The sequence below is a fragment of the Myxocyprinus asiaticus genome, chromosome 47 (assembly GCF_019703515.2).
Source record: "Myxocyprinus asiaticus isolate MX2 ecotype Aquarium Trade chromosome 47, UBuf_Myxa_2, whole genome shotgun sequence".
In the NCBI taxonomy this organism is placed as follows: Eukaryota; Metazoa; Chordata; class Actinopteri; order Cypriniformes; family Catostomidae; genus Myxocyprinus; species Myxocyprinus asiaticus.
The window spans coordinates 15,917,390-15,938,000 of NC_059390.1; the positions used below are offsets into that span (position 1 = coordinate 15,917,390).

Consider the following 20,611-nt stretch of genomic DNA (forward strand, 5'->3'; position numbering starts at 1 on the left):
GCCTCTCGTCAGGTGGCACAGCTTGAACCTGAAGCTTTTTGAACATAATGAAGATGTGCAGATAATTAACATATGCAGTGTGAACAGGTTTGCTGGCACAGAGAAGAGAAAAACTCTAAGGTAGAGCTATTATTAGGGAGTAATTTGTTCTAAGAAGTAAATGAGTGAAACAATAGCTGCCAGCATTGACAATATGGCTCACATCTGAGAATGCGTGGAAGAACGGTGGTTAAGAACAAGTCCCACTGCAAAAATCTGTTTCCTGCCATATGCTCCAGCAATTAAAGGCGAGCTTCGGTGACCTCGCGCTGAAGAGGGGACACATAGCCATATAACTAATAATTAATTTGCGCCTGGATAGTGGTGTAGCACGCACTCACTGTACTTTCAGACTGGCACTTAATATTAGCCCCGTGGACGTGGGCATAGGCCATTAACTTTTACAGAGTGACAGTAATGACTATCAGACTGGTGAAGGCGTCAGAACAACAGTCCCTGGTGAGTACGATCAGGATTACGAACACACACACACACACACACACACACACACACACACATGCTCAAAGGCACACATGCACTTTTGTGGATATGAGTTTGGAACAACATGAGGGAGAACAAATGATGACAGAATTTTCATATTTGACTGAACTATCGCTTTAAGGGGCAATATTTGCCCCCGAAAGGGCATTTTTACCTTTGTTACCTTACCTAAACCCATAACTAGATTGCACAGAACAGAATATTATTAAATATATATAAAATGTTAAATCCAGGGGAATTTAAATACAGGAATACAGGAATTACATACTTTTTGCACCATATTTTAAATATGTAGGGCAATTTGGTTACTTAAACTTTCCATGACATATTTGGGCCCAAGCTCTGGTTCTCCAAAGACTTCAAAGTGTCAAACTAATGTCACGTTACGATGTATTATCAGGGCCTTAAGAGTAAGAAACTAGGAGGTGGGCGGGGTTTGAGATCCAGACCAATAAAGACTTTCCTTGAGGTCACATGACTTCACCATCATCCTCCTTTAACATTTGTTCTCTCTTCTCCATGCCTATTTGCACCTCCCAGACAAATGTACCATTTTCAAATGCCGCCAAAACAACAACCCTGCTCTTTCCAATCCCTAAATCACGTCCATTTTCTCACTCATGCCCTCCCCTCGTTTTTTTTTCCAAGTATGCCTCTCATTTTTTTTCCAGCGAATGGTCCTTTTCCGTGAGCCAAGGGCACCTTTGGTTGATTAGTGGCTAATGAAATTGAGTGGCGAGCCTGTGTCTGCACAGCCAGCCTTTTATTAGGCCCCCATTAGGTGTGAGTGCAGGAGGTGCGTCAGCCGCCCTCTGTAGGTGGGCATAACGCAGTGCCCATCTGCTCCTCTGCCTGTGTGTCCTTCCTCAAATAGCTCCCATTAGCTGCCAACCACCGGGCTGAGAGAAGCCTTCCCCACACTCTCAAACACACATACATGGGCACACACCAGGCAGCTATATGCCGCTGCTCAGGGCCAGTCGCTTTGGTAACACATAGTTGTTGTGCGCTTGGAGAGAGGCTAGAGGTGGAAATGGACATGTATCATAGCACTTTGTATCTGTTTATCTTACTCTTTTCTGCTTCCTCGTTGAGCATGTGACACTTTTAGGGTATTTTTTCTGTCCTTAGCCACTTTTTAGGTTGAATTTTCTTATCTTTCTTAATGTCTTGTTGATCCTGTGGCCTGAGCCTACAAATAGGAGCAAGCATGTTAGACCTGTCTGTCTGACTGAGTCATCTCCCTCTCTTTCTCTCTTCCCTTGCTGTCTCCTTTCCAGGAATATGAAAGAACATATTTAAAACAAATGCACGCACGCACGCACGCACACACATATACACAATGGAAGACAGCATGTATTGAATCAGAACATTCACATTTACTTAGCTATCTAAATGTAACTGATTTAACTCACTTTTGAGGACAACTTTGTCCCCAAACAGTAGCTAAGTACACAAATTGCATTTTGGGGATCGGAGGGACCTTTTCTCTATTATTTCATGCTCATCTGAGTCCCATCATGTGGTATAAAGTGCAATGCATGCAATATGCCAATATGTCACTGTAAAGCTCAAATTATTCATTAAAAGTCAACCTAGGACAAATACTTGAAAAATGTAAGAACTCTTTAACACCACTTATTGCGAGTGATGATATCAATAGGCAACATGTGTTGGGGAGACAGACACCCCCCCCAATCCCCACCAATGCCCACCATCATATGCAGCGCTGCACAAAGCCTAGTTCACACAACCAATGTGGCCACTTCATGCAGGAAAAAACACCAATTACATTCATTTTGATGTAATGAAACAAATTAAACAATTACACAGTCAATTGGGTTAGCCGCTCCTGTGCACAGGACCTGAGCTAGCTCTGATGGGCAAACGTTCCCATTGTCCGCTTTTTATGTTTTTCCTATATCTCCTAAACTTTGTTCTTTTCAACTCTCTGTGGGAAAATGGATTCAATATCGTGAGGAGGCACTGACGCTCATCAAATAAGTCAGATTGAGTTAGGGAGCGATCATGCTGTGTTTGAAATGTATATGCTACTGCCGTGGAAGCTCTTTATTGGGTTAGTTTGAAAAACTGTTGGTTGACTCTAATAACATGAAAGCAGCCATCGGTTTCTGTCGTCACTGTGTCTAAAGACTTTAACTAATTAGTTAGCTAAAGCATGCGACAGCTGCACTTTAAAAGTCTTTCGTTAGCCATGGCTAATGCACATGTTCTGCTAAATGGCTGATGTTCGACATCAAATTAGCCAGCGAACTGCTCCCCATGGGAGGTCTGGCTACCTGCTTTAACCACCACTTCGTCACCCCAACCCCAATGCTGTATCGCCGCATGGGTAGCGGAAATTTTCTAACACCAGCATGGCACCCTGCAGAGCTGGAGGTGGTGTGCTGAATGGAGCCTGCTAATGAGAGAAAAGCGAGCAGACAGCGGGAAAAGTGTAAGAGTACAATGGAGCGCAGGAGGTTGGGCAGCTCCCTTGCCATAGTGTCCACAGACCCGTCTCGCCATTACGCTGTTCGTTAAGCGTAGAAATGCATTATACATATATACATTTCATGCCGCGTGCCTCTGCATATGTGCCTCAAGCTTCTCGGCAGGTGTGTTCTTTTCATCCAAAGGAGCCTCTCTTACTGGTTGGATAACCATGAGGGGTCCTGTGAAGGTCCCGTGAGGGGTCCTGAGAGGAGACACAGCTTTAATAAGAATGAAAAGGAGTGTATGTGTGTTAACCCCCAAGAGCCTGAAGACGTGGCCACACACTGAGAGCTACATGTGTGTTAACTATGTGAGTTTTGTCTGTTTTCGGGAAAGAAGTAACTCTGACACCTTCACTTCATGATTTTCTTCAGAAAATTTTTAAAGAAGGTCTTTCAAATGCATTTAACCAGCATTAGGTGGTTTGCTGGTCTTAGCTGTTTTAAGTTGCTTGGCCAGCTGGTTTTTTCAGTAGAGGGAACAAAATTAAGTTCCTACATGGTCCATGTGTGTGCTACAGGTCGTTCACTTTCAAGTAAAGACGAAACAGCATTCGCAACCATTTTACTTCTGTAATGTGATATACAGAGTGAAAAAATGTAAGGTGGGACTTCGATTTATCCATTAGGAATTGATTGGATTATGGAAAATATATATGGCAGGTGGTTGGACAGGTGGGATTGAAAAATAAGAGAGATTTGTGACATAATCCGAAAAGGAACGTAATTTCAGAGGCGGACCAAGTTATTACCCTTTGATGAAAGATTACAAAAAGGCAAACTTTTTTTCTTTGGAATAATGTGCACCGGAACAATGTGAATTGTTCACAATAAGACCAGTAACATATTCTTATGTTTCCATGAATTTCTGTCAAAACAATTAGAGAGTGGTGGATGTATTAGAAAACCCCATGGCAGCAGTAGAAACCAGTTCTTTAGCAATGCCAGGGTTATGTAACACAAGGTAAAATGCTATAATTTTAGACTAAATAATTAAAAAAATTGAAAATATAAAAAGCTTCCTTGATTTAAACTTCTAAGTAACGTGGAAACGTGTCATCACAGTCTGTGAAATTAGTACATTAAAAAAGGAAATAGGGTCAATTTTGATTTCAAGTTGACTTATTGTCCTTTATTTGGACATGCAGTCTGGTTCTAGACTTCAGCATCATCTTGTAGAACACTTAACATGCTCAAAAATTTCAGGACTGCTATATTTGTATCTGACGCAAGTGTTTTCTTAGAGTATGCTAGTGGCCTGTGTTAGACACATGTCAAATGTGTGTTTCCCGGAGGTGATTTGGGGCTAATATATGATTGGCCCATAACGAGGCTCTCCTCTTGCCCCCCGCCTCCTCCATGTTGACTGTGAGAAACTATTGTTCCACTGGGCTGAATGGAGAAGTGCTTGTTCGGGAAAAGGTTGCAAAGTCATGGGAAAAACAAGCTTTGTTTCTGTGAGCGTCGAGCAGGGCTGAAGAAACCCAAGTGGAAGTGTTTTAGGGACTGACGCACGTACAGCTACTATGACATACACACATATACATACACAAGTTTGTTTTTCTATCATGGTGGGGACTTTCCATTGACTTCTATTGTTTTTATACTGAGCTAATGATACTTTCTATCCCCGAACCCTAAACCTAACCCTTACCGAAACCTTTCTGCATAAGACATAATTTAGATCAAACCGTTTTCCTCGTGATCCCCACAATTTAGGTAATTTCAGGTTTTGCTAACCTTGGGGGACATTTGGTCCTCACAACATGACCAATATAAACACAAATACACAGCCATTCACAAAAAAACACACATACAGACATGAGCTGATATACATTTTGGAATACACATAAGACATACAAGTCTCACAAATACATGTTCAATCTAAGCTGTGTTGTCGGGACATGCACACACAAATAAACACAGCTGCAACACACACAAGCTAAAAGTGAATGGCAGGGGTCCAGTGGAGGGGACTGATCTGTGTGAGTGTGCGTACGAGTGTGTGAATAGTCTCAGTGTGATGTGGCTTCCTGGCCAAAAGCTGGCGGAGTCCTCTCTCAAGTCTCATTTTATCAAGCAAATTAGACTCATCTCATCTCCTCTTGCACACAAAGCTTTTATTCGCTTTACACCTGCACACACAAAGCAGGCCAGTGTGTCTCTGGCCTATCTATCAGTCAGCTGGGACAAACCCATCAAAATGGGTCAGTCTTTATGTTCCACAAGCCCCCCTACCAGCCATTAGGACATTACCTACACATTTATTTAAAGAATTTATTTAAGATCATTAGATTCATACTATAGATTGCATGAGTGCTGAGACTAAGTACACAATACCTCTATTCCAAACCCTGGTGAGCTGCCTTTCACACTACTGCCTACATAGGGAGTATCCTACCTGAAATTGAACCTCATAAGTGACTGATTTGGAACTTATGTTGCCTTAAAGAGCAGTCTAGGTAGGCAGCTCACTAGACTTTGAAAAAGAGGTAACAAAATGTCTTTCAGAGGTGGTAAGAATGAATGTGTCTTGGATTGTTTACTTTGTACGTTTTAGATTGCTTTAGAAAAGGACTGCTGGAATGGTCACAGGACATCAAGGCCAATGCTTGTATGTGATTGGTTGAGGGGGGTTGATTGTGCTGATTGGTGGACTAGAATGTTTGATTGTCATGAAACCCCACTGTCATACTGACAAGTCATTCGCATTGTAACTTCACCCAAACATACCCCTTCAAAACCACATGTATATCTTCTACAAGTGGACACACACACACACACATATAAATGAAGACTCACCTGGATCTGTTGCTGTAGGAGGTTGATTTTGTGTTGTTGCTGCAGAAGTTGCTGCTGTTGTCGTGCAATCTGTGGACCGAACATGTCAAACTGTCACTTATGTCAAACTTTCAAAACGTACACTTTCTGATATGTTTAAAGAGGACATTATTTGTGTCTGTGAGTGAGTGTGAGGGTAAATGTGTGTATACTGTATGTGCAGGTAAATTTCTTGTGTTTGAAGTTCCTGGGTGTGTTTTTGTTTTATACAGTACATATTTACCAAGGAGTGGTGCCTAGTCCTGAAGCGTTGTGTGTGACCAGAGGGGTGTGTTAGTGAATATGTTAATACAGATCTGTTTTCTTTTGTTTAACTGAGCTCTCCAGAAGCGACCGCACACAACAAAGCTAAGGCACACTCTTCTGTATGCAAACACCTTTAGTCTCCTGCCTGTGTGCTGGAGGAGACTTGAATGCCGCACACACACACACACACACACACACACACACACACACACGGACATTCACATCAATGGAATAGGGGGATGGAAGGAACAGAAGGTCTCTTTGTGAATGTGGTTCGAGGAAAACGTTAGTATGATACGATACACACCCTTACCTCTCCTCCACATACACACACACACTCAAACTGATAAAACTGTTCTCTTCTGCACTATTAAAATTTTCATCACAGTGTCACTCTGTCCTAACCAGGTGCAACCAAAACTTTCCAGCGTCAAGTAAATTATTCTGTCTTCACTGATAGCAAAGTACTGAGCGAAGTGACAAAATAGCTACATTTTGGACCAATGACTATGGCCCAAAATGGACAACGAGAAAAATAGAAACCAAGTTTGTTGCATTATTTAATTGTGTCTTGTTACTTGGACAATATATCAACCGATAACCATGTCCCTGTGGCCAATTAACAGAAGTGTGCTGGTTTTAAAATCTGATAGCATTGCCAAAAAGCTATTTTCGTTTTCAAATTTACTGAATTCTGAATATATGTGGCATTTAAAATGAATGTACTGTATAGAGACTGTATTCACAAAAAGCTATTTCTATCTGCTGAAATATTTTAGAGCTGGAGGTAACTCGAAAATGTAACAATCACTATAGAAATCCTCAATGAAAGCAAAATACTGAGAGAAAATAGCAAGATTTTAGACCAGTGACATTTCAGTGTGGGCGGAGCTACCCAGCTAGACGTGACAAAGATAGAAACCAAGTTTGTTGTTTTATTGCATTGTGTCTTGTTAGGACTAAGCGATATATTGGCCGAAATTTGGCCATTCTGAGATCATCAGTCAAATCTACAGCATCCTTGTCACAATACTATTTTTGTCTTCAAATTTACTGAATTTTGAGTAAATATTGCATTTAAGTTAAATTATACAAATTATACTCACAAAGAACAACTGCTATCTGTTGAAATATTTCAGAGCTGGCGATAACTCAAAAATGTAATACTTCCTATAGAAAATTTCAATGAAAGCGAAAAAAAAATAGAGAGAGTTGCATTGTGTCTTGGTAGGACTAGGTGATATATTGGTCGATATTTGGCCATTTCGAGATCATCAGCCGATTACCATTTCCACATGGCCGTTGACATGCTGACAGCCTGATATATTGAGACAGCCTTGTCAAAAAAACTATCTTTGTATTCAGATTAACTGAATTGGAGTAAATATTATGTAAAGTAATTGTTAATTTCATTCTCTGTCCATTCATTTGCTGTCAGTAAATCATATTGTGTATATTTCGCCATTTTAATGGCCATTGATCACCCCGCTCTCTAGATATTTATATCATTAGGTATGACACAATGTAAAAACGGTATGTGCATGTGTGTATGTGTGAATTAAGTGCTCTACATCACCGTTCATCAGTAAATGTGAGGGTGTTGTTGTGCATAACTGATTAATAATATGAGTCATACAAGCTAAAATACATGCTGAATATGTATGGCTGACCTGGTCTTGTTGCTGTTTTGCGAGCTCCATTTGTTGGCGCTGTTTTTCGATCTGTGAGGCGGCCAGTTTCTTCTGCTCCTCATGGGCGGCCAGTAGCTGCTCTCTGAGACTGCTGAGCTGTGTGATCATCCCCATCAACTGGCGCTCCTTCTCCGCCAGGCTGTCCGGGGTACCTGCAAGGGTGGAAGGGCACAGGCCACAGGTCAAAGAGCCAGTAGAGGAAGCCTTGCACCCAGATGTGCTCTCGCTCAGATGTGTCATCACTCTTGTGTTTACCTAACCGTCGCTATACATTTAGCATGAGCTGACCTCCGACCTTGGCTAAAGCTGAGAGAGCTCTGACATACGAGCTGCCCCAGAGCAGACGGCAGGTGGGGAAGACTAAATCACTCGACAGGATGTCGTTCCACCAAGGTATTGCCCTAGACTACCACCAATCAAAAAGTATGCATGTGTGCGCTAATCCCCTAAAGCGTTCGAATGTCGAAATGAGCACATGTCTGTTAATGAGTTCATGTGTGTGCGGTTGTGTGTCTGAGGTAATATATCTATGCTTAAACACACACACACGCAGACATACGTTCGCCTGGCCCCACAATCCCCCATTGTTCTCGTCTCTACCTTCTGAGGGGCCACATTCCTCACAGGGGAAAAACAGATGATGAAGAAAGTGAGAGAAAGAAGGGAGTCACAGCAGCTGACCTGACCCTTTGCCCTGGGAGGAAGGTGAGAGTAGACTCCATTTGTAACCCCTACACACACACACAAACTCAACAATGCACAATAAAGGCAACTGTCACAGGCGGCCAGTTGAAAAAATAAACCTGAATCACCCCGTAACAGCTCCCAGACTGGGCTTTCACAAGAGGGTGTGCATTTGAGCCAGTCCCGGGACAAGGGAGGGCCTTGTATGAAAAGTGACATGTGTTCCAGAGAAAATGAGGGATCAAAGAAAAACATTTCCCAGTTTACTTAAAAACCCCTTTTGCTTGACCTAGTCATCCTACAATCAACTAGTCAATTAGTGAGGGCAACTAGTGAGTTTATCTGCAGATTTTTTTTTCTAACTTTATTTTTTTTATTAACTGAAATGCTTTAAAGAGGATGAATTCAGAGATGTAACTCCTTGGAAAGGATTTTAGCATATTAACAATAACAGTACCTACTGGACCATCAGTATGCTCAAAATTCTTTCTCAGAAGGTACATCTTTAAATTGATCTAATTTAGATTATTACCTATTGACTTAATTTTTTTATTTTTTATTGTTGGTTCACATGCAGACGGATATCTTTGGCCGTTGCATTACATTTTGAACAATGAGCGTTGGGTTTTTAAGACAGCATGTTAAGTTAAAAATAGTTACATTTTTAAAAACTTACATAACACATTGATTAAACACAAAAAAGTTATCGGCACATGCATAGTGTTTACGTCTTGTGGTTATACTTTTGAAACCAGATAATGAATTTAAAGATGTATTTTAACGTTTACAGATAGTCCTCATTCATTTCCATTGTAAGTGTCTTATTTTAACCCAGATTTTTGCTTATTTTAAAGAAGAGGATCGACAAGTCGAAATAATTTTTTGTGGTAGTCATCATTAAGCCACAAATGCTGTCAATTAAGCTTAACTTGTATTGAATCCGGAGTGTTCCTTTAAGACTAAAAAGTTGTTCAGACAACTCATCACCAAGTGGATTTTTAAACAGGGTTCTAAAACCTTTTGACCAATGAATTTTAATAAAATGTCAATGGCTTTTAAACAACTGGATTGCTGGATAAGAATTTTTAAGATTATATAATAGAGATTGTACTCACAAAGAGCAATATTTTAGAGCAGGGGAAAACTCAAAAATTCCACACTCACAATTGAAATTTCCATGACTTTCCCATAACTTTTCAAAATTGTATTTATTTCTAAATTCCAGGCCTAAAAATCACAATTTTAAAACGCCCTGATATTCTAAGTTTTCTATGACTTTGGGAACCCTGTTGAAAATGTGTACATCTGTATGAATCAGAAAATCTGTCTGTAAGACTTGCTCGTTAAAATGAGAGGCAAATTAACTACCGACACAGTGCAATCAATGTGCCAATCTCGAGTTGACAGAAGGTGTTTACACACACACACACACAAGCACGCAAGTCTCTCATCAATCACAAGCGAAGGCTTTTTACCTCGGCTACTGAAAGTTCAGCTTTGGATCAATAAGTGGTTTCCTCTCGCTCTAAACATCCTAAGGCTGCCTGTGCAGCCTGCCTCATGTCACAAACCACAGTAATTAACCAATTTGTAACAATGTAATACCTGTCAAGCAGCTTTCACTGCTAATTAATGACTAGGCTTAAAAGATAAATCCCTAAAGCAGCACACTACTATGTTACATGAGGGATAGAAAGAGAGACAGTTAAAAAAAGACAGAGAAGTAAGAGCTTAGCCTGAGGCTCTTATTGTTCATTACCACTTTTCTTTCTGTCTTTTCTATGTCTTTCTCTTTTCTTCTGTCTCTTTTGCTCTGTGATCATCCCTTTTGTGGCCAACACTGGCTGATATTAAGTCGGGTTTAACATACATTAATTCTCTTTCTAAAATGGATCGTTCCAGTCCTGGATACGGATTGGTCAATATACTGTAGTGATCCAGTCATGCTAAAATACATGATTTACTAATAATGAAATTACACGAAACACCGGCTCAACTTGTAGCACCCAGAGAGAGCAACAGTTAGCCTTAGTTTAAATGTCAGGGACTAGGCTATTTCTTCTAGGGGAAGTGTTGCACTTAATGAATTGCCTTAATTAAAATAAGTTTCTTCAGTTTGTTTTTTCAATATTTTTATTATCTAGTATCCATTTTCTAAAAGCAATAAAGCACACAAGGCCATGCTATATTGTTAATAGCCAGTGATTTAGCTGTTATGCTAACTTACGCCATGTTGCTTACTTCAATGACAAGCGCTCTCTCTAAAACTCTGCCCCCCACAAACAAGCAAAATGATTCACAGGCAGACAGCATTTCTGATGGCTAGTTTTCTGATTTGCTAAAACAGAGTATATTAGTTGCATTACTCTTTTTTACTGTTTACAAAGCCTAGGGCTGTCACAAAGACAATTATATCAGTAGTATCTGTCAGGTAAGGACATTTTCATTCCTTTAAAATTACCTTTACTTGTTTTTTATAAATTCGTGTATCGGATTCATAAAGGGTATGCGTATGCACACATACACTGAGAGGACAGTGGCGAGGGCCCTCTCCAACCGCTAGTCATTGTGGTCGTGGCGGGGGATGCTCTCTTCTTGAAATGTCATCACAGTGGGGTTACCGCACCAACGGCTTGATCAATGCCGTTCGCTTTTTGCTCCAAGCTTTGTTTGATTAAATATTTCTGAGGCACTTAATGAAGAACATTTACTCCTGGGTGCCCGAGTTAGCCGCGCGAACGTGGCGCTAGCGAGAGGTAGGTATACGGAGGCTTGTTAAAGTGACAGTGGAGTGTGTTCTCGCTACAGCTGAGTGACCTAACAGGATGTATCATTAACCAACATAACATGAGCGAGGCTGTTGCTGAGCATATCATCCCAGCAGATCATTAACCAGGGCTGGCGAACAGGGCTAGCGCTAGGCAGATTAGCATACCTGAGCTTTCGGAACACTTGTAGATATCTACGTACAGTGACATTTGATAGGTAAAATTTTAACATATAACTATGATTACAGCTTCACTCTAAAGCTTGAAATGTCAAACCATGTCTTTTGACCCGATCGCTGATCGAAATTGCGAATACTGTGGCGTTTACTGCGAGAAAACACAGCAAAGAGAAGCAGATTAACAGATCTATAAAAACACAAACATAGGCACACGCACTCAGAGGTCACATGACCACACAAAGTCTATTGTTTTACCTTTGATCTCTCCAAAGTTGCCAGAACCCATGGCCAACAGCTTGTCCTTCCAGTCCTTAGACATCAGCCTCTCAATGCTGGGGGCCTCTGGAGGAAGAGAGAGAGAGATACAGAGAGAGCAAGAGAGAGAATTACCACAGGCAGACATCATCACAATATAGCTCATTTAAAGTCCATTTGCTGTAATAAAGACCTGTCTCTCTAATGGCACCAACAGTAGGGCAGGAGGAAGAGAGGATGGAGGGGGACACAGAGAGAGAAGGAAAGAGAAAGACAGAGAGAGAAAGTGGCTTCCTCACCTGCTGTTAGCCAATCATTAGCCCTATGCTCTGGCTAACACAAAGAGGCTCTTAATGCACCGGGTACAATGGACACATTATCGAGGCTGTGCGCTTTGTTTTTCTAATACACCCTGTGGACTCGCTGCCCCTCACGGTAATTACTAACCTGCCAAGGACAGACGTCTCAAACAAGAGCGAGAGAAAAATTACAACAACTCTTAACACCCCCCCCACCAGTATTCCTCTTATCTGCCTTTATATTACCCACACACATAGAGACCAGCATCATCAACACAACAATTAAAGGTTATATGAAACAAAAATGAGAGAGAGACAAAGAACAAGAGAGAGACAAAAGGTTTACGTGTTTATGGTAAATGACAGCAGTCAGTGTTTTAGAAGGTTGAGAAAGTGAACTACACACACATACACAAATATCTACATTCAGTTGCTGATAACACACTAGAGGCTGTTTATTTTCAATGTGAATGGCCCCTAAGGGTGTCTACACAATAGAGTTTACACCGCAAATCTAGTAATTTTTAATTGGGTTCTGTGTCGCATGGACGTAGAGGAAAAATGAAAGGGCTTGCGCAAAGAGATGCTCCACCATTAGACCAAAAGTTGAGAACATTTTAACTGCAACAAACTCTAGACCTAGGAATCTGTTGACCAGTGAGAATCTCTGGCAAGCGGGTCAAACTGTGTTATCGGAAATCCAATTCCCGCTTGATTTCAAACTGAATCTGCTTTTTCTACACCTTCAAAAAACACATTACACATTCCCATTCCCATTCATCTTCATCCTTTCTTTTTGTCACTGATGTTTCTGTCGCTCAACTAGTAGAGTACTGCGATTGCAACACAAAGGTCAAGGGTTCGATTCTCTGGGAACCCATTTACTTGTAAAATGTTACCATTTAATGCACTGTAAATCGCTTTGGATTAAAGTGTCTGCTGAATGGATAAAAGTAAATGCCTTTCCCTCATTTACAACTCAACTCTTTATTCACAACACCTTTCTCTTTCCTCTGCACACACACACACACAGACACACACACACAACTCTGGGAAGCTGTGAATAAAGACACACAAACAACATCATTGTGATGTTCATATCAGATTTAACATTTCACATTCCCCAGGAATCATATTTGCATCTCTCCTTTTCAGCTGTACCTTAGTTAATTTCTCTGAGTATGAAATTCCTGTAGCATTCCACTAGGTAACTGGTAGAGCATGGCACTTGAAACACCATGGTCATGGGTTCGATTCCCAGGGAACACACATTCTGACAAAATGTATATTTTGAATGCTCTGTAAATCGCTTTGGTCTAGCAAAACTGGAAAAATGTAAATATGCAAAAGCCTGAAAGCACTCACACTTCTACACGAGAAAGTAAAAACACCAGGTGGCACCATTACCAATTCAGCTGGAGTCGAAAACACTGAGCACTAACCTGCATCTTTGCAACTGATAGACTGTACAGGCCCCAGGTGGGTGGCACACACACATACATTCTCACACTTAAGAAATACTTGCTAAATACTAGAAGACTTGCCAAATATTAAATATCACTTTAGTCGAAAAACTTCCTCAGTGGCATGTCTGCAGTTTAAAACAGGTCTGCTTCTTTCCTCATATGTGTTCCTGATCTCGCCTCTGGACTTCAATAGGTCTAAAGTTTGACACTTTCAGGCCTGTAACAAACACTGGCTATTCTTTGTACTAACGCTCTCGCCATTCAGCCAATCATATTCACTGCTGCTGTTTCCAATGACAGCTGTCTCACTGTCACCCCAACAGGTGTTATTAGCCCCCAGCTCTCTGTCTATCTCTCTCGCCCTCTCTCACCCTCTTTTCCGGCATCTGTGTGTAACAATGGCAGAGGCTTTTAAGCCCGAGAGCTTTGACAAGCGAAAGGTTTCAACAAATGGCCGCTTCGTCTACATCCCCCCTGCCTGCTTTCTCTCTCTCTCTGTCTCAGTATGTCACTCGTTCACTCTCTCTCTCGCTCACCTCAGCACCGTAATAGTTATTATTTTTATTTATTAACATGGCTGCTATTGTCAGCTCCTTCACTTTAACTTGTAATAAAAAAAGAAAGGCCTCTTTTATGTGACAACCCACAGCAGGGATCTGCGCAATCGTTTACAGCAAAATGGATGGAGCAAGAAGCAGATATGCTGCTGTATCTGTTTTTCATGGCAGCTCCCCTATCTTGATCTCGTTCTTCATCCTTTCTTACACTTGGGAAGAAAAGGACTTTAGTCTTTAGTCTGAAGTCACATTGGAATAGGCTTGTTTTAGGCATCTTATAAAAACACACACAGGCTGATTAGTAATCTAAACATGCTCATAATTTTTTTCTTGAAACTAAAAAATAGACTCTTATATTTACAAGTGGTGAACTGTGTTCTGAAATATTATTACTATCTTAAAAAGTAAATTATTTTGCTTAAGTCAACTGTTTCTCAGATTATTCTCCTAAAAATGACCCCATTCATCTCACGTGTCTCCTTGAGTCTTCAGAAGAAAGTTTAACAATGTCTCACACTGTGCTCAGATTTGCCAAGATACCAAAGTCTTCAATCTAAAGTCAGAGATTTCAATAAACCTCAAACATTTATCATCAAATTCTTCCAAATAACCAAATTTGAATTCTGTTTATCTGAGCTATGCTATATACATTGATTTTATAGTCCTATACACTTACTAAATGTCAACAACAAGTCTGATTAAGCAACCTTAACCCTAAACCTAAGGAAAAGCAGTAGTAAGAGTTTTATCATTTTCCTCTAGGCAAGCCTACTAGCTTACATCTTTTTTTAACAGTACTTTTAACAGCCTCTGGGTAACAGTTTATTTTAAACATCATTACCACATTGTAACTATGCACTTATCTCCCCAAACTGTAAAACACATCATATCTGATAGATAAACATATTAGCTTAAGGTTTAAATCCAATATTTGCTGAATGTGGTTTCGCCAGTAAAAATATGTGTGTAATAGGGAGAGTAAGAGAGGAAAAGTTAGAGGGCAGAAACTTTGGGCGCAGTCAAATTAGTCTATTCCCAATACAGAAGCACCGCTTGTATGCATTTGTGTATGGGGTCTTATTGTGGCAACTGGGTGGAACCCTACCTATGTGCCCTTATGAGATGTGGAGCAAATTTTTGGTGGGACCAGCACTGCCTGACGCGAACAGCGGAAAGAGAACAGTGAAGCTCTTGGAAAGACACACAGGAAGGGTGTGTTCGAGAGAACGAGCAAGTGTGCCAGACTCAATTATATAGAACATGATTGAGAGAAAATGTTTTCAAGGTGAAGTGTCTAAATTCTGTGCCACTGGCCTTACCAAATGGAATTGCAAAAATATAAAAAAAAAAACTCAAACAGGCTCATGCTGTTCCAAACCCATTGATTTATTTCTTTCTTTCCAACACTCATATGTACTGCGGCCTTGCACATAAGATCACAAACTCTACATCGACCACACCATCCATTGCACTGTGGGAGAGGAGAAGTAAATCTGACAATAATAAGTGAATTATGGGGCATTATTGAGGTTCATTGGCACCAGAGGACTCCAGCAGCTGGGAAGAGCTGGAGCCAAGATAGCCGGCCACCTGGCCGAAATAGCGAAAGAATTGTTCAAGATCTGCCACTACTGAGTGAACTTCCATTCTTCAAACACCACAGTGATCTCCGAGCTGCCCGTATAAACAATTCCCTCACATACAGTTATGCATTTTATCCAAAGCTGCTTACGGTGTCTTCAAGATAGCCTATACATTTGATCAGATTGTGTGTTCCCTGGGAATCGAACCCATGACCTTGGCGTTGCCAGCACCATGCTTAATCAGTTGAGTTAGAGGAACTCTACAAATCTTTTTTCCTCTCTCTTTCTCTTTTCCTTGCCATTACAGTTCTATTTTTTGCCCAAAATGCTCTGAGTCAGCCCCAAACAGCCAACTCCATTTTTCCAATTATCTCATATTTGCAAAGCCAATGAGATGTTTTGTTCAGAAAAGAAAGAGGGGGTGGGGAGGTTTTGGAGGAGTGGAGAAAAGTGGGGAGATGGAGGGGGAATGACACAAGGAGAGAGAGAAAATGAGCCAGGCCCTCAGTGGACAACAAAAGGGCCAGTGTCCCAGCGCCAGCTTTAAGCGGGTGGGGAGGGCTCACAGGAAAGGCCCTGGCTCGGGCCCGGCCCAGCACGCAGCACCAGAACAGGCTCCACATTGATGGTTCTTGGCAAAGAGTGGAAAACTGCAGCAGCTCCCAGCCGCCACAGAGGTCAGGACTGAATAACCAATTATACAAGCACCCAGTCAGTTTATCTAATGCTGTATATGCCCATCGCAAAACTTTAAAGTGAAACGCATGCACACATATACACACAGTAGACCAGAGCCCTGCTGCGTTTTAAGATCTTTCTGAAAAGTGTGCACAAACACACGCAGTTGGGTCTCAATTGTGAAACTAGCAATTAATTGCTGCCTTTGTGACTCAAACAGTGTGATCAATTAATGCAGTCGAGACCAATAGTCATTTTAAATTGTAATTTTTAAATATAAAAAAGAAGAGTTCATGAGATTTTAAAAAGCGAACGGCAGAATTCCAAAAACAAACATGCTGTGTTAACTCTGCTCCTGAATTCCCCTGTCAAATGAAAAGATGATCATAATCACACTTGATGATCAATTTATGTATGACTGTTATTCGCCCAGAGACTGTGTTGAAAATTCTTTCTAAAGGACGTTCAAACATTGGTGGTGGACTTGTGTGCTCTCCCAGCGTGCTGGAGACACTGCAAGACTGTGAATTCAGAAAAGCACTGAGGAAGAAACGCCGCAGAAAAAAAAAACATTCTACAAAATCTCTCATCAAAAGCCACCATTCAAGCTAAAAGTCCCAATTATGTGTGCTGATGGAGGAAAAGGCAATGCTTAGCAACACTCTGTGCAAACATTCACACACACAGAGAATGTCTTCTTTCTTCTTTTCCCTCAAAAACAGCTCCTGTCTCACAGAGGTGACACAAACAGAAAGAAAAAGAGGGCAACATAGAGGGAAAGAGAGAGCGATAGAGAAATATAAGGTGAGAGTTTACAGTTTGTGTGAAGTCGTAAAGTGTAAAGCATGTGGAGTCAATGGAAGAGGCAAAGCTGAAGTTAAAGGTCAGCACGTTAAACTCCCTTTACATTCAAGAGCAGTCGCCAGGGCAACAGACACAATTTTCTAAAACAAAATACTAAAAGATAAACATTTAGCCTGAAAAACTCCCTTTTTGTTCTCCATCTGTACTGGGGGTTTTTTGGACAAAGAAAATTACATTTTGCTTTAGAAAAAATGACATCATGTTAAATATAACTATAAATAGTTTGTATATGAATTTGTCATTGTCAAAACATTGCCAAAATATGTAAGAAAACCATTAGATCATACAAATATTATGCAAATTGTTGCAACAATCTGAGTAAAATTGGCCCATATTATTTTATCATATGTTTTATGGATATGAAATATGTGAAATCGTAAAAAAAAAAAAAGAAAAACATTATTAAAGACGCTTCTAACTACATTTATGTTCCACATTGTGATACAGAAAAAGATCTTCTTGTGCTCTTCTGCTCTAATCTTGAGTTGGATGATGCTAAATCAATTTCACATAAATTAATAGAAAATAATTCCCAACTAAAGTTGTGGGGTGAGAATTATAAATTGAAAAAGTGGTTTATCTCTGACGGAACTGTGCCCTTCACATATCTGCAATCCTTCTCTGACAGATGGTGTTGTGGGTGCTTATGTCCAATTTGATTTGAACCAAAACTCCCGCCAAATTTATTCTGGCACCTCTCGCGCGGTGCCAAATTTACACTGCCAGATTGAAATAACTGCATGGAGGGCATGACATTGTGAAGAAGAATGTGAGCAAAACCATCACGACGTGTGAGAAAGTCTGAGAAAATTAAGACGTTCTCTGAGGACGTTCAAGACTTCAAAACTGGCTGGTGTATCATCCGCGCTGAGATACTGCACACACACACAGACATGCACAAATATATGCAATTGTACATACATGTACACATTCGTTTATGGGCACAGAGCTATATATCTGATATATGGTTCAGTGGTGACTTCATCTGTTAAACTATGCTTGAATGGCTTAATTGGCTTGACCATGATAACATCTTAACTTTTATGCAAAATTATAAGAATTATGTATTATATGTGGGCAGCTGACACATATCTATGAACTTTCTTAAAATCAGTAGTATCTACTAGCCTTTAGGTTAAAATTAATATGAATGTAAAGGAATATATATATATATACTTTATATACTTTAACTTTTTTAACTGTTTTTAATAACATTTTGTCTTCACTAGTTCATTTAAAATTGTACCTATAGGATATAACAAGTGAACTTTTTTAATTAATATGGTCATACAAACTGAAGCAATACAAATTATACAAGAATAAGCAAAGTGCTTTTAAACAGTTAGAAAACTATAATAGATAAGTAGTTCATGTCAAATAACCATGTATAGACACTTGAGTCTGGAATACACTACACTCTTAAGACTGGGCATTGCATACAGTATATGGGGTTTTGCCTTGTTTTGTGCACATAACTTTTTTAATTGATAGAGGATGTCTCTGCAACTTTAACAATGTATCATAAGGCTATGCTAAGGACAGATTCCAACAAGAGCAGAATTTCACCATTACAGTGCGACTCCCGGCGCGACGCGTCAAAAGAAAGGGTTAAGCTTGGTTCAGGGCTCCCCTCTCTCCTCTGAACACGCACATTTCTCTTGTCAAAGGCATCCTGTTAAAGTAGGCCAGGGCATATTTGTGCTTCCTCCGTGTGCTCTATAATGGAAAATGACACTTTCAATCTGTCTCGTGGCAATAACCCCTCTTCAGCGCGTCTAGCGCACAGCCCAGTCAGCAGAGCGCTGTCATAGCCCCGGGGCCCTGTCACCACCCGCTTTCATTACATCACTTTAAAATGACAACAAAAGAATACAACGTGTTCGTCGGAGTCTCTGATGCATTAACTGCGGGACAGCAAAAAAAGCTGTGGACTGAGGCATCACACACACACATACAGTACATATGGTCGGAAACACTTGCTCTTACAAACTCGCCGCCATAAAAACATATTGACAAGCACAGCGTGAAAAAATAAATAACTAAAAAAATAAATATATAAAATTTGTCAGAGCACACGGCAGAGGCCGGGGTGTCTGATAAAATCACAATTGCTGTATGTCATGTTGAAGTGTGCTGTGGCTTTCAGAAGGCAGCTGTCATAGGGCTGTCAAACACACGGGTAGACATGGCTGCCATGATAATGCTGCCTTGCATTTTGGAGGCAAATCAAAAAACACAAGGCAGGCCCACTCAAGAGTTTCCATTTTAACCTCTTGTCATAACAAACTACCCCTGGCAGCTAAATACAGTTATTACCCTTATTATCAGACACTTCCTCTGTCCTCACTTTCAACTGCCAATTTCACATTGTTTTTCATTTACAGAATTTGTGGATTATTCATAGACAGCCTTTTATCATGTTGTTGTCCATCAAGATTTGATGTACATCAGTGTTTATTATAGAATTATGTTTTTGCTGCAGATGGAGACCAACAATTGGTCTTAACTACATACTTAAAACAATACTGTTTCTGTAACATATTTAAATTGTTATTTTATCAACTAGTCACTAATTAAACAGACTTAAATTACAATTCTGTCATCATTTACTTACCCATATGTTGTTCCAAACCGCATGACTTACTTTATTCCATGGAACACAAAAATAATTGTTAAGCAGCATGTTAGTCTCAGTCACCATTCACTTTCATTGCACCTTTTTTACATCCAATGTAAGTAAATGGTGAATTAATCATTCTGCCTTACATTTTATTTTGTTTTCCACATATGAAAGAAAGTCATAGGGTTTAATAATGTCAAATTATGACTGAATTTTCATTTTTGGGTGAACTATCCATTTAATATCATAAAAAATATTTTTAATGCCACAATTCAAATCAGATACAAATGAAAGTAATGACTCACAGTTCAGTAAGCGAATCAGGTGTTGATTCAGTAACCGCTCTAACCGACTGATTTGTTTGACTGATTTAAACCAATAACTTGTGAATTCATAAGTCTTTTTGACTGATTCATTAAAAGACCCAGCTTATAAGAGTCATTTATTCATGAATCAAACTACAGTGGTTGTGCTTTACGTTTGTTTTTGTTGACAGCCGTGGTAAAAAAAGCGATAGATAGACAAGACAAACAGACAGACAGACAGATTTATTTCTCAGTACCCGGCACTTTTAACTTAGACCGCAAGATAATAACTTGTGTAAAATATGATTCAGCATAAATAGCGGTGCAGACCTACATACTGTATCAATAAGCAGAATGACTCAGCAAAATGGTTTTGATCTGAGCAAACAGGAAGTACAAAATCTAAAAATGTTTGCAAGGCATGTTTTTCCCAACACATACACACAAACACACGCAAACACATTGGATTTAGGCTGGATTTGGCCATTGCTGTTGTCTCAGTGTGCCTGGGGCAGTTTAAATGCTCTCCCTATAAGAATA

General features: G+C 40.1%; 1 protein-coding gene across 7 annotated transcripts in view; it reads right to left on the reverse strand.

Annotated features, from left to right (window-relative positions):
* Window positions 1-20,611, reverse strand: part of LOC127436639 (transcription factor SOX-5-like) — a 318,833-nt gene that overhangs the window by 44,988 nt on the left and 253,234 nt on the right. For all 7 annotated transcript variants that reach the window (XM_051690889.1, XM_051690891.1, XM_051690890.1 and 4 more), the window contains 3 exons: window positions 11,700-11,786; window positions 7,793-7,965; window positions 5,838-5,906 (listed from right to left, as the gene is read on the reverse strand). In XM_051690889.1, the coding sequence (XP_051546849.1) occupies window positions 5,838-5,906; window positions 7,793-7,965; window positions 11,700-11,786 (329 nt within the window). The remainder of the gene's footprint in view (window positions 1-5,837; window positions 5,907-7,792; window positions 7,966-11,699; window positions 11,787-20,611) is intronic.